Source organism: Rattus norvegicus, chromosome 8 (assembly GCF_036323735.1).
Source record: "Rattus norvegicus strain BN/NHsdMcwi chromosome 8, GRCr8, whole genome shotgun sequence".
NCBI lineage: Eukaryota > Metazoa > Chordata > Mammalia > Rodentia > Muridae > Rattus > Rattus norvegicus.
The window spans coordinates 110,392,274-110,409,726 of NC_086026.1; the positions used below are offsets into that span (position 1 = coordinate 110,392,274).

Here is a 17,453-nt window from a genome sequence, read left to right on the forward strand (position 1 = left end):
TCTGAAGGGGCACCAGGTCCCTGGAACTGGATTTACAGATGGTAGTGACCTACCAAGTGAATGCTGGGAACCAAACCCAGGTCCTCTATAAGAACAGTACATGCTTTTAACCCTTAGCCATCCCTCCTGGCCAAGAATGTTTTTAATAATTGCATAGTACATTTTGTAGCTATGTAAGAATTTATTATGTTCTTGAATATTTTGAATACTTTTGAACTGAATAGTTTTGAACTTTTTTTTTTCTTCTTTTTTTTTTTTTTTTTTTTTTTTTTTTGCTATGGAATTGATGGCCATTCTCATTTAAGACCTGTTCTGTGTTCTTCATTGTTTTATGTTTTGTTATATACCTAGAATAGGATTGCTAAGTCAACAATTGTAAGTATACTTTATGGATGTAACGTAAGTTTGCCTCTTTGTAGAGAGATTTTTCTTGAATTTGATTTTCTTCTGACTTGTCAAGAGCACTGTCATTCAGGAGATTCTAAATGATAATTATATTTGAAGTTTAAATCAAATTATAATTTAATTTGATGATAAACCTTTTGTAGTGAAATTTTTGAACAGATTGTGGCAAAACAGTTTTAGACCTTTTTATAAAATGTAGGTGTGCTTGGTGTCAACCTGGAGGTGAAGCTGCTTGACAAGCTCACAAGTCTTGTTCAGTAGTCTTTGCTCCAGTGCCCCCTAGTGATAGTCTCTACAAGCAACTTTCACCTTCCTCTCAGAGACAAGAGACATCATTCTTACTTTAGCTCTTCCTGAACCTACACAAAAGCGGTTAGAGAGCCTGGTAAATAAGACTTGGAACTAATCAAGTTGCCTTTTTCATCCTGAAGAAAAGAATTTACATTTTTTCCACTTGAGAGTTGTTCTGTGGTTTCTTCTTTATTTATGGATGCCTTTTAAAGATTTGTTTTTAGGGGTTTTTTTGTTTTGTTTTGTTTTATTTTTGAAGTGAGTTCTCCACTATGTGGCTCCAGATACCCTAGAATTCATTGTGTATACCAGACTAGTCTTAAATACACAAAGATCTAGCTGTTTCTGTCTTCCAAATATACTGTGACACCCAGCATGTTCTGTTCTCTGTAATCTTACAAGTATGCTACCCTACCTCACCCTGCCTGTTTCTCTTCTAGACTGCTTGGAGTCCAACCTTTGCCACTGGATTCTGGCCCTAACCCTAATTCTTTAAGTCGAAGCAACATCCCTTATATTATTATTAATTTAAATTGCTAATGAAGCACTTGATGAAAAATGTGTTCCGTCTTCACATTTATGACCGTAGTGTCTCCTGCATCTTCCACCTTAATGGTTAAACAGACTGAAGAAAGAGGCGGGGCAACGCCTGCTAGAGGGCCCACATCCTTTCAACCTTGTACTTCCTCCCACAAATCACATTCCTAGGAATGAGCTGACTGTTTAAAGGGAGGGAGCAGGCTCTTTTTCTCTTCCTCTTCCTCCTCTTTTTTTTTTTTTTTTTTACTTTTTATTTATTTTTTTTGTTCCCCCTACTCCTTTGTAGCTATGAAGAAGAAATAGCTTACTTGGATCCTTACACAGAATTCCTATAATAACAAGAATAGCTAGGACCTCTCTATGTATAGTTATTACTCTGAGGAGAAAGGAATGGGGCAAGGACTAAGAAATAAGAACTATCCCTAAAGGAAGAAAGTTTCACTATAAACAGTTTATTTTACTTTTAGAATCTTTATTTCAACCTTTTCTTTTTGAAAATTCTGTTTTCATAATTTATCCCATTAATTGAAAATTAGTTTACCTTTGGTCATTCTTTGACTACCAGAGTTTAATAGTTATGTTCTTTCTATGTCCAGTCACAAGTAATTATATGACTAGTCTAGAAAAGATAAGCAAGAAAGATCCAAGTCTTATATCTATTCACACTTTGCTTTAATTTCAGAATTTAGCCCTTAGAAAGCCAAGTTCAAGGCCAACCTAGGCTACGTAGCAGTGAAACCCTTTCTCAAAAGAAAAAAAGTAAACAGGGAAGGAAAAGGAAAATAATCTAGATGTAACTATTTATAATTTTGAACTTGAAATTTTTATACAAGTCCAATATCTTCAAGTCATTTGAGAACCAGATATAAACATTTTCAGTATAGAAAAATAAAACCTCATGGTTTTGGCATTTTATTAAGAGTTAGAGTTGGAGGGGTGGAGAGTCTATAGGGTTGGAGGGGTGGGTAGTGCAGTGTATAGTGTGTTTGCAACTCTAATCCTAGACCTGCAGTTCTTGCTTTCTGGCAGTGTATCTATAATGAAGGGTAATTTAATAGTCGCTCTACTTCGTTAATCTGTCAACTGATCGCTGCTGTTTAACACTTGAACTTATTGAATTTTCCTGAACTAAGTAAGAATAAGTAAGGAGTGAAAAGATCCATCCTAAAGTATTATTCAGTATAAAAGAGAAATCTTTTAATGAGCTTGTCAATGACCAAAGACTATTTTAAGAATATTTAGGGACTGGGGAGATAGTTCAGTCACTAACGTAACATGTGTCTTGTGCCATCAAAAACACGAGTTCCAATCCCTTGGACCCACCTAAAAGACTGGGTATGGAAGAGCATGTCTGTACTCCTAGTGCTAGCGAAGCAAGACGGGCAAATCCCTGGAACTTGCTGGCCCAGCAGCCTAGCCAATCAGTGAGTTCCAGGTTCAGTGAGAGACTCTCAAAGAATAATGTGGAGAAAGGCTGAGAAAAGCATCTAGTGTTGAGTTCTGGTCTATGTATACAAATGTGCACACATACAAATACATATGCACACATATACCAAAGAATATTTAGACAAAACATAACAATCTCTTTTCTAGTACAAGGATATGAGATTTTGTTCAACAAAATTAATGACAACGGAGTCTATTTTCCTATCAGACCACTTTTTTTAAAAATATGTATTATAATTAATATTTTTTGGCTATAGCAATCTGCTTCCTTCCTTCTATAGGTTTCTTAGTTTGAATCTTTTTCTAATAATTCACAGTTGCTAGGTGTTGGTTAAATGGTGATTAGTTGCTGGTCAAATGTGTCTTTTGAGTTAAATACTAAATTTTTAAATATTGACTCATTCTAGCTACTGGTAACAAAATAAGTTGCCTCATCTTAAGCTTCAGTTTTCTAATATACAGTATAAGAGTGATATTGACTGCTGATAAGGATTCTGAGACAACTAAATTGACTTGTTTCAGTTAGAAATTGAGTATTTCAGTTGATAGTACATGTTAATTTGTTGGTTTTTAAATCTCAGCTCTTGTCATTGTTTTCGTCTGCCAAAACCAAGAGTTTATAATAAACGATGAATTATCTGAAGTGTAAACATGCCCGGTGGCTAGTTACAGGATTGAGGGACAGAGGGGTAAATCCATTCCTCCATCTGAATTAAGATAATTTGTGCATTTTAAGTCTCTCGTTTTACTCCTAACAATCAGTGTTTTCCTGTCTATCTGGCTCTTTTAGCGTCCTACATCTTTTTATGGTACAGGAAAAGTCAAGATATCTTTTCAAACTACAATTAGCAAGTTATGGTTCATAGATGCATTAGCTTTAGGTAATAACAGAAACCAGCAAGCTCATGCCCTTTAATCTTCATCCCTTAATTATTTTTAAATGTGGGGGCTGGGGATTTAGCTCAGTGGTAGAGCGCTTGCCTAGGAAGCGCAAGGCCCTGGGGTCGGTCCCCAGCTCCGAAAAAAAGAACCAAAAAGAAAAAAAATTATTTTTAAATGTAAAGTTTTTAAAACTTACTATGATTGTATGTATATGACGTGTGTGAGTATGTGAGGTTACAAATGGTGGTTCTCTCCTTCCGCATTATGTGGGCTCCAGGATTGAACTCAGATCGTTAGGCTTGCACCACAGGCAGTAGCACCTGATGAGCCATCGTGCAAGCCCTTAGGTTTAAACTATCCACCTTCCTAAAATGAATACTTTGGCTCTCTCTCCCTTTTGACTTTGCTCATTCTCCTATAACTTATTTAGACCTATCTAGGGAAGTGTGATGGCAAATCTGATATGGCTTCCTGAACTGATTGTCAATTTTGAGGGCAATAAAAAGTACCATGACCAAGGCAACTTATAAAAGAAAGCATTTAGTTTGCTTACAATTTCAGAAGATTCGGGTTCATGACCATCACCGTCTCTTCGGGGGCATGGCACTGAAGCTGCAGCTGGGTGCTTACATCTCATCTACAAGCATAAGGCAGAGCACAAACAGGTGTGGGCCTTTGAAACCTCAGAACATGCCCCAGTGACACACCTCCTCCATCAAGACCACACATTCTAATCCTTCCCAACTAAGGACAGACATTCAAACGCAGGGCCTATGGGGGACATTCATTCAAACCCCACAGTCACGTTTGCTGAGTGACTATCATGGCTGTGCTAGGATCCAGTCTCACAATAGCCTACAGACAACACATTTAACTCTTGCATCTGGTGCTTTCCACTTGGTATATGGTAGTTACTGTTAGGCTTCTCAGAGAAAACACTTGACAGCAGCTTTTACCTGTTTTACCATTGCCTTGAGAATAATATTTTGTGTGATTAGATGGAGTAGTTTTTTTATGTTCATCTTTCTAGAAGCTCCTTGAAACCTGTCCTTTTGATTTACTTTGGAAACTTCATTACATAAACATGCTTCATTTCATCATTGGTACTTAACCATTAGCTTCCCACTCCATGGAACTGGAAGAAAAGGTTTGGTTATATAGTGACAGAGACAGTGCACCCAGGAACTTTCAACAATGTGGTTGCTTGAATGAAACCAGTATAATGTCACCACCAGTTCACATGCTAAACCAGACAAGAGAAATTCTACATGGTCCCTAGATGAATTGCTATAGATACTCATCTAGAGATGAGCTGGAGAAAGGAAGAAACACTGTCTTCTACTGATGAACTCTTGTAGAACTTATCCAATCCTGGGTGATCAGTTTGGGCATATGTACAAACAAGAAAAGCTGAACAATCTCATTACATTATATACACATGTGCATACATACATATGAATAACATGTAACAGTAAATAATTTAAAAAGACATCATGACATCAGGGACCCTGGGCTTCTGGCTCTTGTATTTGTTCCTCCCCTTCCGTGATTTTTCCTGAGCATTAGGTGTAGGGGTTTCACCACAAATGTATCAGCTGGGCACCCCATTCATTTATTCTATGCATTTAGACCAGATGTGGAGTTTGTTTAATTTTCTCCATCTGTTGCAAAAAGAAGATGAGAGCTGCTTTTCTCTGTGGGGATAAGGATAAGTATTTAGAATATCGTTCAAAACTATAAGGAAGAAAGGGTTTTAAAGGCCTAACACTAATTATGCCTTGTCTTTTCAGTGAGTAGCCTGGAGGTACCTAGGGAAATGCTAGCCTAATATTAGTCAACTCATTATCACACACAGTCATCTCACTTTAGAAAGTGCAAAGGTTTTTAAGAGATGTATGCCAAGAAATAGACAAATATATAATACTCGTTTAATAGTATCAGCATAACCCCACTCCCTCTCTGGTACTCAGAATATTAGTTTTCCTTTCCAGAAAACAGGAATTTTATTACTAGGACCTGGAATGGTACATACTTTTAATCACAGCAGTTTGGAGACAGAAGCAGGCATATCTCTTTGATTTCAAGGCCAGCAAGGGTTATATAGTGAGACTCGTTCTCTATAAACATAGAACAGAATATTTGTTATACAGCAGGCTTTGAACAAAATATCATATTGACTCTTTAACTCACGGTGTCCTCCTCTTTGTCACACAAAAGTGTAGTGTTCCTGTGACAAAGTAAAAATCTCTCAGTAGTTCCTTACTGCCATAAGTATAATAACCAATAATTATGGCATTTCAAATGACCTCTTCTTTGTATTAAGTAGAAATGGGTACTGTTTTGTTGTTATTTTCTTGCCTCTGTGTGCCCTAGCCAACTACAGTAGCTTTTGTCAGTGGTATAACTACACTTTTCAACATTCTTTGTCCTTCCTAGAATACCTTTTTTTTCTTTTCTTTTTTTCTTTTTTTGATGAGTATATGGGTTTTGAGGGGATTTATTTATTTATTTATTTATTTATTTATTTATTTATTTTAATCCAGCGTCTTGTGATAGCACCTAGACTGATTTCCAGTTTAAAATCTTTATCCTCCCAAGTGTTGGCATTATGGCTTCATGTGTGGCCTGTGTCAATGCAAAATACAGTTTTCACCTCAAAGGAAATAAAGGATAGTTTTTTTTTTTGTTGTTTTTGTTTTTTTTTTTTTGGTTCTTTTTTTCGGAGCTGGGGACCGAACCCAGGGCCTTGCGCTTCCTAGGTAAGCGCTCTACCACTGAGCTAAATCCCCAGCCCCGATAGTTTATTTTTTTAAACTGAATTATGAGTGATCATGTCCCAGCAACATGATTTCAGCTACCTCAAATAGCATATTCCACCATGGAACCGTTTGCATACAATTTCATTACTTATAAAACAAAGTCGTAAATCAAGAAATTTACCAAATACATGTTGTGAAAACTGCAGATAAGCGGGTTTCATCAGAGTATGGGAAACTCCTTTAAGTCTCACATGCTATCAAATAACATTCAGAACTTGGGATTGGGAGAATTTTGGTATGCTAAAAATACATTTTATAAGTTTTTCTGATAATCAAAAAGATACAAGGTCAGACACAAGTGGGCAGTGAATTGGTATAATGGAAATTAAAAATAGCCAAACATATTTGGCTGTAGGTCTACAGTATTTTAACTTTCCACAATCAGGAAATTCTAATTTCATCCTGCCTTACAGAATCTTTACACTGGTATGGTTACATGCTTATACCCTTCCCATTCTGCCAGGAGCCTGTTTCCATGTATAATACCTTCTCGGTATCTATATAAGTTCAGTCCTAGATCTAGCTGCACAGCATGTTAACCTTTTGAGAATGCTTCCAAGACAACTTCTGACCCAGAGTTGTTCAGAATAAATGCTATACTTTCCCCTGCCCTCATGCTACATACTCTGTTCTGGTTGACTGTGTTACCCCAATTGCCCCCCGCCCATGCTTTGCAAATGTTTGAGATTGAAAGTTAAAGGAATATTGAAATATAGATATGTAATTATTTACCTGAAGGAAATTTAAAAGTCCTCCTCTCTTAATATGTGTACAATATAGTCTTATTCCTCCTTCAAAGTATGTGCTCATGTTAGTGATATTTTTGAAGTGTCATTTGGCTTGTGAAGTTCCCAAAACAGAGATCCCAAGCAAAATAATTCTAAAGAATTTTAAGTTTAGAGTAACTTTTAAAGTGATTCCCATATGGTCCCTTTTTAAATGCCAATATAATGCTGAATTATATGCCTGTATATGGCTTACTTGTGTGGGGAAGACGAGTCTGGTAGCCTAGTCCTGGTTTCAAAGTTTAATCAAAAGCGCCCCTTCCCTATGGGTGTGTCCGTGTTTAGTTTTTTTCATGGTTTGAGGAACAGGATTTCATGTGTAGCTCACACTGGTAGCAATTCTGATTCTCCTACTTTAGCCTTTCAAGTGCTGAGATTATAAGTATGCACCACTGGACTTAGTTTAGAGTTTTTTTGTGAAGGAGAGTTTTTTGGTGGGCGGGTTTTGTTTTGAGACCGCTTTCACTGTGTTGGACAGGCTGATTTGAAATTTTTGCACTCAGGAGGTCCTTACTGCCTTATTAACTCCTGAGTTAGGTGCTACTAACATGTCCAACAATAGAACCCATTTATTTTTCCCACACCAAACTGCATCCAGTTTTATTTAAAATATTCTTCATGAACAATCATGTAATTTCTGGCAGGACATAAGCAAGTGATCATTAACAGTTTTACAGATCTTCCAAACTTCCTTCTTGAATGAACTACCAAAGTCAGAAGTCCAATGAGCTGTTCATGCTTTCATCAGGGAAAAGACTGATTTCATATTACAGATGTTTAATTTTTAGCTGACTTTGACTTGCAGGAAATGAAATGAAAATAGCATAATGACCAGTCTGAAGATTCATAGTCATCTACGAAAGGAACCACTGTTCTTTTGAGGAAAACTATCTTAGTGATGTTGCTAGAAAGTCCGAATCTCCAATACACTAGCAAAATCAGTTTTAGGGTCTAAGTTTAAACAGGTGTCTGCTTTTAGGGAGTTAAGTCATGCTTTTTGTAGAAGGGGAGGGTGATATAAAAATGTTGAATTTTGTGGACTGCACAAGGCATTTTGTGCCAAGGTGGTCATGCCCATCAACATAAGAAAATCCCCATGAAGAAGAAAGGAGTCTTAAACTAGCAGGGAAAGGGGTTTCTCCTATCAGTCGAGGTTGGGAGAGATTGTGTTAGTTACACACACCTCCCTTCCCCTACCCCCTCAAAAAAATGACATGTTCTGTGATAATAACATAGTTTTTTTAAAATATTTATTCATTTATTTCATGTATGAGTACACTGTAGCTGTCCTCAGACACACCAGAAGAGGGCATCAGATCCCATTACAGATGGTGTGAGCCACCATGTAGTTGCTGGGAATTGAAGTCAGGACCTTGGGAAGAGCAGTCAGTGCTCTTAACCACTGAGCCACCTCTCCAGCCCCAACAATAGTTTTTTTTTTTTTTTAAGGTAAAACAAAATACTGCAATTTTAAAAATCGTTTAATTTAATTACATTCCAATGTCCCTTTCTGGGTCCCCCCTCTTAGAGTTCTTCACCCCTCTCCCCTTTGCCTCTAAGAGTGCGCTCCACCACCACCCCACCCACAGCCCTCCTTCCCTGAGACATCAAGTCTCTACAGGATTAGTCAGTCCTCTCCCATGGAGGCCAGACAAGGTAGTCCTTTGCTACATATGTGCTGGGGGCCACAGATCAGCCCACATATGCTCTTTGGTTGACAGCTTAGTCTCTGGGAGCTCCCAAGGAAAGGATCCAGGTTAGTTGACACTGTTAATCTCCCTGTGGGGTTGCCATCCCCTTCAGCTCCTTCACTCCTTTCTTCCCCTAACTCTTCCATAGGGCTCAGCGGTCTCAGTCCAGTGGTTGGCTTTACCTTTAGCTGTCTCAGCTGCTGGTAGAGCCTCTCGCATGCTAAGCTCCTATCTGCATGCTTTGATCCCAAAGAAGGAACAAAATAATCTGGATGTCGTAGAGAGGAGAGAACTGTGTGGGAGAGGGGAGGTGAAGGGGAAAGGAGGGCAGGATCTGGTGTGGGGGACACAGGAAAGAAGCCCAGAGCCCAGGAAATGGATGGAAATCTGCAGCTGCAGGTGGTAGGGGCAGGGGAGCCTCTAGAAAGTACCAGGGACCTGGGAAGTAAGAGGCTCCCATGACTCACTGGAGATGGCCTTAGCTGAAATGCCCAACAGTGGGGAGATGGAACCTGAGGAGACCACCTCTAGTAGATAGACAGGGCCCCTAGTGCAGGGATGGGGGCACCAACCCACCTTCAAAAGTTTTGGCCCAGAATTGTTCCTGTCTAAAAGAAATGCAGGGACAAAAATGGAGCAGAGATTGAAGGAAAGGCCTCCCACAGGCCGGCACCAAACCCTGACACTATTACTGATGCCTTGTTGTTCTTATAGACAAGAGTCTAGCATTGCTGTCCTCTGAGAGAAGAGTCTCTACGAGCAGTTTTATAAACCTTGATAAAAAATAATATTTTAAACATTAATCAGTGTTTTAAAAAGCACACATTGTACTTGGCATTGTTAGCTGTCTGCGCCTGGTTTGTTTTGGCATCTTCATTTCCTGCAAGACTGTCCCCAGGCTTGCCAGCACTGGTTTGTCCCTTCAGGTGCCTTGTTTCTTTTCAGGGACCTTTTACCAGGGACTCTGGCTTTGGAGGAGCCAGTTTAGCAGACAACTTTGCAGATTTTTCCCTGTTGGCTTCTTATTAACAGGGCTTTATCTCTTGGATACTGGATAAATTTGCATTTCTTTTCAAAGCTCAAAGTTCAGTCTCTAAGAGCAAAGAGGAGGGGAAAAAAATTTTAAAGGAGAAGCCAGGTTTGGTAACAAATGTCTTTAATCCCACTCGGGAGACCAGCAGTCAGGGGCCTAAAGTAAATCTCCACAGGTTAAAGGGTACTTGCTGCAGACCCAGTGACCTGAGTTTAACCCTGGAACACACAGTATGGAAGTAAAACTGACTTCTGTAAATCGTCCTCTGCCTTGGCATGTATACACATTTATGCGCAACAAACAAACATAAAAAATTAGAAGAAAATAACATTTATCTTCATATTTTTAAATATTTCTGTGTGGACTATTATCAGGCTTGTCTAATGAGAAATCAGGTTTATCTCTAAGCTTAGAATTGAATCACATACTCCTTTTCCCTAACGACATAGCAAGCACTGTGAAAAGAGGAAACCTATTTCTTGCTACCTTGTATTTTCTTTTCAGTTCGCTGCTGCACTTCATCATCGTTTTGAGAGTTTAATTACTTCAATTGCATGCTTGTGTATATGTCTGTGTGGATGTGTGCATGTAAGTGCAGGTGCCTGGGAAGGCATTGGACCTTCTGGAGTTGGGACAGGTAGTGTGAGCGGCACAGTTTCTACTCTTACCCACCGAGCCGTTTCTCAGTCTTACATTCCATTGTCTCACTGCTACATCGTGTTAGAGAGCTGACACTCTGCTGTCAACAGAGACACATCTGCCTTTACAAAGGAGCCTTTCTGAATATTCACACACTTAACCAACTATGGCTGGATCTAGAGTAATGTTGGGTTCCCTACCCTTTCTATTATGTTCAATAAACAGGAAATAACTGTACTAATTGATTCCCAATAATTAGTTTAATTTTGTGGTTTCCTTTACAATAAACCAGTTGAGCGTTTTCTGTTTATTATTTCTTGAATCAATTTTCTGGGATATGGTTATTCATGTTTGCATATTTGAATGTGTTTTACAGGAGGATTTGTTGGTGTTGAGGAAAACAGTGAAATCTTTTTTGGCTGTTTGCCAGCAGTGCCTGTCTAATGTTAATACTCCAGTTAAGGAACAGGTAAAAAAATTCTTAGTTAATATTGCTCTGTATTTGACTGCTAACAACCCAAATGTATTGAGGAACACTAGACTATATAATTTTTCAATATTGGCATATATACAACCTAGAGTTTTGATGTCTAGATATTTTAAAGTTATATATTCTGTTCTTATACTTTACAAGTATACTGTTGTCAGCTGGAAGACTTAAGTTCAAGCTTAGAATTCTTGATTCCTAAGAATCCTGTGCTAAAATATTGAGGGTCTAGTAAGTTGACCTATAACTTGCATCAACTTCTCACCTTCAACTCCTAATACCAGAAAGAGCTTCATTCATATATATATATATATATATATATATACATGTGTGTATGTACATATATGCATACATACACATGTGAATACTTCAGCCCATATATCTAAAATATGTCCATACCACTCATCCCAAGTAGCTGTTCCCCTGACCACCTTAAAGTACAAACATGGATATTGTGGAGCTATGAAAGAAGGCTTCGACATATAAAATACCAAATGACCAGCCCTTTCAGAGCAGTGAACTCCTGAATCTATATACTTGGGTAATACTAGAGAAGAAGTCAGCATTCACGTGAGAAAGTCCTTGTAAAGGCAGACTCTTGTTAAAGAAGGACCCACGAAATTGAAGGTTTTTCCATTATAAAAATTTATAAATTAGTTATTTAAGTATGCGTTCCTATTAAAGAACACTTTAAAACAAAATGAAATTTTTCTATCTTGTTTTTTACTTTTTGTATTGGGCCAGAAAATAAGTCAAATTAAAGGCTAGTCATCCTTTACAGTCTTTTCTTAAAATAAACTGCCACAAGTCTCTTTCTTCATAGAACTTATAAATGGTCTTCCCTAAGGCTTACTCTGTAACTCTCCAGAACCCACCATTAATTACTACCTAAAGTACTTAGTTATGGCCAATTAAACCAAACTCTTACATTTCTGCTCTGATATGTTTTATATCCAAAGAAGTCTGGGTTAAAAAATACTCTCCTGAATTCTCTTGAAAATGTCCACCTTTATAAATAGCTTTTCCTGAGCATCTTAATATATGGTCTGAATCTAATTTTAATCCTATATCTGAAACATTTTATATTAGTTTTTTAAATCTAAACGATAGGTTAAATTTTGAGTACTAATTATAATTTAAGTTGTAATTTTCATAAGTTACGCTGATTACTTAAGTAGTATATGATTGATTTCTAATGTCATCTGTTAATTAAACCTCTATTACTAGAGTTGAACTTGACTTCTTTTAAATTCAAGCCAAAATCTCTCAGTCTGCTGTTCTTTAGTAAAAATACAATTAGAAAATAATGTCTTCGATATAACCTCTGTTTAATGAGAAAAGAATTTCATCAGGTTAATTATGAAAAGTTGGAACTTTCATTCTTATGATTTTTTATTTTAGTGTTGGGATTGAAAATTTAGTATGTTTCCCATTACTTTGATTTGTATATATTCCTGTTTTCTTATATTAATAGATTTTCCTATATTTGTGTACTATTCTGATAATCAATTCTTCTTGAATTGCAGGCTTTCATGCTACTCTGTGATCTTTTAATGATTTTTAGCCACCAGTTAATGACAGGTGGCAGAGAAGGCCTTCAGCCTTTGGTGTTTAATCCAGACACGGGACTGCAGTCTGAACTCCTCAGTTTTGTGATGGATCATGTTTTTATTGACCAAGACGAGGAAAACCAAAGCATGGGTACTTACGACTTTATCACCTTGTCCACCTAAAACGATAGCAGCCAGGGGTAGGGTAAATCCAGTTCTAAAATTCACAGAGATTTATCTGTCCTCAAAATAAGTTGGATAAAAATATTGAAGGCATACCTGAGTATGGTAGTAGTACACACAGGTAATCCGTGCTGATCGTCAGCTCAGCACTGCCTGGGCTACATAGTACGTTCTGTGTGGAAAAAAAGCGATTAGTCCCAATAACAACAGGCCAGAATGTGGGGATGTCAGTGCACACATCTACCTTCTAGATCTTTGAGTGTAACTTTTTCTAGAATTACAAATAGATAAGCCAGAGTGGGGAAGACAGTATTTGTTATGAATTTTTTTACAGACGTTTAAAAGTACATTTCATTGGGTGCTGAAGATAGCTCAGTGGTTAGGAACACCTGCTGCTTTCTTAGAGGGACCTGGGTTTAATTCCTGTGACCTACAGGGGAGCTTACACTTGTCAGTAGTTCCAGTTCTAGGGAATTTGATGCCCTCTTCTGACCTCGTTGGACACCAGTCAAGCACATGGTCCAAATATATATGCAGAATACTCATACACATAAAGTAAAATAATTTGGGGGGCTGGGAGGCTTTTGGGAAAGGTTTTCTCTGTGTAACAGAGCCCAGGTTATGCTGGACACGATTGGTAGGCCAGGCTGACCTCACACTCACAGAGATCCACCTGCCTCTCTCTCCCAAGTCCTTGAAGTGGTGAACTCACCAACCCAGCAAAATAAATTTATTTTAATTAAATAAGTAAAAATGAAAGTACATTTTATTTGAGCCTAAAGACAGAGAGCTCAGTGTTCTAGCACTTGCTGCTTTTTTACAGTTCAGTTCTAACATGTGCCATATACTCACATAGACAAGTGCATACATGTAAATAAATAAACATTAAATGTGTTTATATCTATAATTTTTGACCAATTATGTAATCAAATATAGGACAAGCACCAAAAATGAAGCCTGACTGTTTTCGAACTTGCTCTGTAGACCAAGCTGGCCTTGAACTCATAATGATCCACCTACCTCTGCTTCCTCACTGTTGGGATAAAAAGTGTGTGCCACCACCACCTATATTTCCATTTCTCTTAAAAAAAAAAAAAAAAAAAAAACTCTTTGTCTATACCTCAGAAATTTCTTCTCTGGGGGAATATATTAGCATATAAGAAATGCAGAAATTAGAAAGGGCAGCATTTTAGGATAAACAGTATATTATGATAAAAATATAAAAGAAGCAATGTCTTTATCTATAGTTTATCTTAGTACTGCTAGAACATAGTGGTCTCAGTTTCTGATGTTTATTCTCAAGTAGTAAGCTTAATATTTTCATCTGTTATAAACTAAATTGGCTTAGGATTACAGCTCATGACAGCATTTACCTAGCGTGTACAAAGCCCCAGAATTTGCTCCCCAGAACAGCTAGCTAGACAAGTGGATAAGTAAACCAGGATTAATATTTAGCTAGTTTTCAATTGTACACATTCTCTGCAGAAACAGACTAAATTCATAAGCACCTCATTTTCTGTTGACTAGAGGGCGATGAAGAAGATGAAGCTAATAAAATTGAAGCCTTACATAAAAGAAGGAACCTACTTGCTGCCTTTAGCAAACTTATCATTTACGATATTGTTGACATGCATGCAGCTGCAGACATCTTTAAACACTACATGAAGGTATTGTTTCATATTTTGTCCTTTCTGTGTGGTAGAGAAATAGGTAATTAAAATGAATACATAACTAAAATAGCTTTCACAAGTGGATAATGGGTAATTTTGCGATGAAGTCTGTCTCTGCTAAGTGTACTTCAGTTCTTTATCAGTCTGTAGTATTAATTATTCCATACTGTATGAGTTCCATACACTTTGCTGCCCTCTCTCTTTTCTATAAGCTTCATTTCCTGATCCTGTAAGATAAGCATTCAGAACTGTTCATGGTATGGCCAAAAGGGTAGCAAGGAGACACCAGCCCTTCCCAGTGTGCGTGCCTTGTTTGCAAGTCAGAGGTAGTGTTTTCTTTTGCTCGTGTTCAGAAAGTTACCTGTTTCTTTGGCTCTACTTGTGTCTTTAGCTATGTTTTTATATCATCTGATTCCAGTTTGGAGATACAGCAGACAACTGTAATACCAATCCAACTAGGAGTCTTTTTGTGCACCGAATATACGGCTAACTTTTATGAGACTCAGTGCCTGTCCTGTATGAAACCTAAGATCCATCACAGAACTGCCAGAGGAAAAGACTTTAACAAAACTTGAAACTTTAAAAGATTTGAATTTAGGTGTGATCTGCTGGGAGGGAAATGAATTTAGATCCATGTCTCTCACCCTGCACTAAAAATAAGTCATAGTAAAACAAAAGCCTTAATTTAAAACCCTAACATTAAAACTGATATATGAAAACACTTTAAGATATAGACACTAGCAAGAACTTTCTGGATAGGAGAGGAAATTGCTCAAATTAGCAATTGACATTAGCAAGCTTGGGCATAGTGAACAGACACCAGAGTGAAAAGACAACCTATAGAATCTTTAAAAAGCCAATTACCTATTTAACAAGGCAGTATTAACAGTAAGTACCAAATATCAAAACTGTCGTTCTACAAATAAGACTGTTAAGTAAATAGTTCTCAAAGAGAAGAAACATAAATCAAGATAAAATATTTTAAGTATTTGGAATCTTTAGCCATCAAGTATGTGAGTCAAACAACTATGAGATTCCAGCTCACCCTGAATCACAACATAATCATCAAGAAAACAAGGATGTGGGGGAAACGGAACCACGTAATATTCCTTGTCGGTCAAGTGTGAGCTGTTGTGTTCATTATGAAAATAAGTGTAGAGTTTTTTCAAAAAGTTGAAAGTAGAGCTACCATTTGACCCAGCTGTACCGTTCCTGGACACATATCTGAGCATTCTCTGTACTACCACAGAGATGCTTGTTCATCCATGTTTCTTGCTGCTCTGATCACAATTTCAAGGAAATGGAACTAGCCTACATAGCTGTCAGCTGATGAATGGGTAAAGAAAAAATGATACATATATGCAATGGAATTCTATTCAGGTATGATGAAAATTTCAGAATGGGTTGACCCAGCAATTACATTAAATGTGTTGTCCCTGACTCAAATAAACAATACCAACCTGTTCTCAGATGCTGCTGACCCTTGCTTCTAATTTTTGTAAAAATGAGATACTGAGTGCAGGTGTAAGCCATGAAATTGAAAAGAAGCCTCATGGGAGAATTAAGGAAGGAGGAAAGTAGTATTAAAGTGCCATGATTTACATAATGAAACTTGGTACTCTATATGTCAATTTTAAAAAGAGAATGTCTAATGTAGGGCCATGTGCCTTTATTTGTGTGTTTTTGTTTTTTATTGTTTTTTGTTTGGGTAAGGTCTCACATTCCTAAGCCCTGTCTGGACTGGAACTCAGAGATCCTTCCTTCTGGGCTGACGTTAAAAGTGTGTTTGCTACCGTGCCCAGTCCTGTGTACATAAAAGGTGAAGGATTATGTAATTTTCTAACTGATCCTGTTTTCTTCTGGAAAATTACCTATATGACTCTATGGTACCTTTCCTAATTTTCTTCATTCTTAAAAGCACAATTTTCATAATCTCGACAGCCTTCTTAGGATTTATTTGGTGTATGAAACCAGTTTGTCTGAAATAACTCCTGGTAGTTCTGTAAGCTGAACTCTCAGGAACACTTTACCATTGTTTGTCCTGCCCTGCTTATATAGAGTTTCCCGTTATCAGGGAAATGGAGATGCATAAAATATGTTGCTTTGTTTTTTTCCTAATTACCCCTTCCCCATGGTGCATTGGTTCTGGACGGTAAACCTTATAGATTCAAGTTTTAAAATGCTATGGCTGATGAAAAACCATCAGCCATAGCATTTTTTTACTTAACTCATTATAGGATCTACCTCTTTTGAGTATTTTAATAGCAATTTGTGCCTCTGAATATGTAGCTATGTTGCCTTGCAACCAGCTCTGTACTTGATCAAAGTAAAACAAAAGATTTGAATTCTCAGCTACCTTAATGTGCTAAGATATAAAATACCAAACACAAAAACTTAGATGTATTGCTATAATCCAATCCACCCGTGTGGATTTGAATGCTAAAAGTAAATCATTATGCTTGCATTTCTTCCATATATTCATGTAGGCGTGGTGCGGTAGGGACTCATACATGGTAGACAAGTGGTATATGGCTGAGCTGCATCATTAGCCCTCAATTTGTAATATTTTACTTTTAATGTTTGTTTCGTTTTGAGACAAGGTTTGGCCCTTAGTGTCCTGGAACTAGCTTTGTAGAATGTGCTGGCCTCAAACTAAGATATCTGCCTGCATCTGCCTCCCAAGTGCTGAGATTACAGGCCTTTCCCAGCCATTGTTTTTACTCTTTTTGTCTTTTTTTTTATGAACTCCTTTTTTGTCTGTGTGTGTGTATGAGTGTTAATTCATATGTAGCTTAGCATCTTTGTAGAAGTCAGAGGACGGCTCGTAGGAATCTATACTCCTTCCACCATGCAGATCCCCAGACTTGGTGGCTCTGAGCCATCTTTAGCTCTTTAATTGTTTTGACACAGTCTCACTGTACCCCCAAACTGGCCTGGGCAGAACCTCACTACATTACTGGCTTTAAATGCCTGAGTAATTCGCCTGCCTCAGATTCTTGTATGATGGTCTTACAGGTGTGAACCATGATGCC

At 37.6% G+C, this 17,453-nt stretch overlaps 1 protein-coding gene across 8 annotated transcripts in view; it reads left to right on the forward strand.

Moving 5' to 3' along the window:
- The window catches only part of Stag1 (STAG1 cohesin complex component), a 385,686-nt gene that overhangs the window by 334,293 nt on the left and 33,940 nt on the right, over window positions 1-17,453 (forward strand). For 7 of the 8 annotated variants that reach the window (XM_006243631.3, XM_008766528.4, XM_006243632.5 and 4 more), the window contains 3 exons: window positions 10,908-11,000; window positions 12,545-12,719; window positions 14,279-14,418. The exons of the other annotated variant lie outside the window; for it this stretch is intronic. In XM_006243631.3, coding sequence (XP_006243693.1) covers window positions 10,908-11,000; window positions 12,545-12,719; window positions 14,279-14,418 — 408 coding nt within the window. The remainder of the gene's footprint in view (window positions 1-10,907; window positions 11,001-12,544; window positions 12,720-14,278; window positions 14,419-17,453) is intronic. 8 annotated transcript variants of the gene reach the window in all.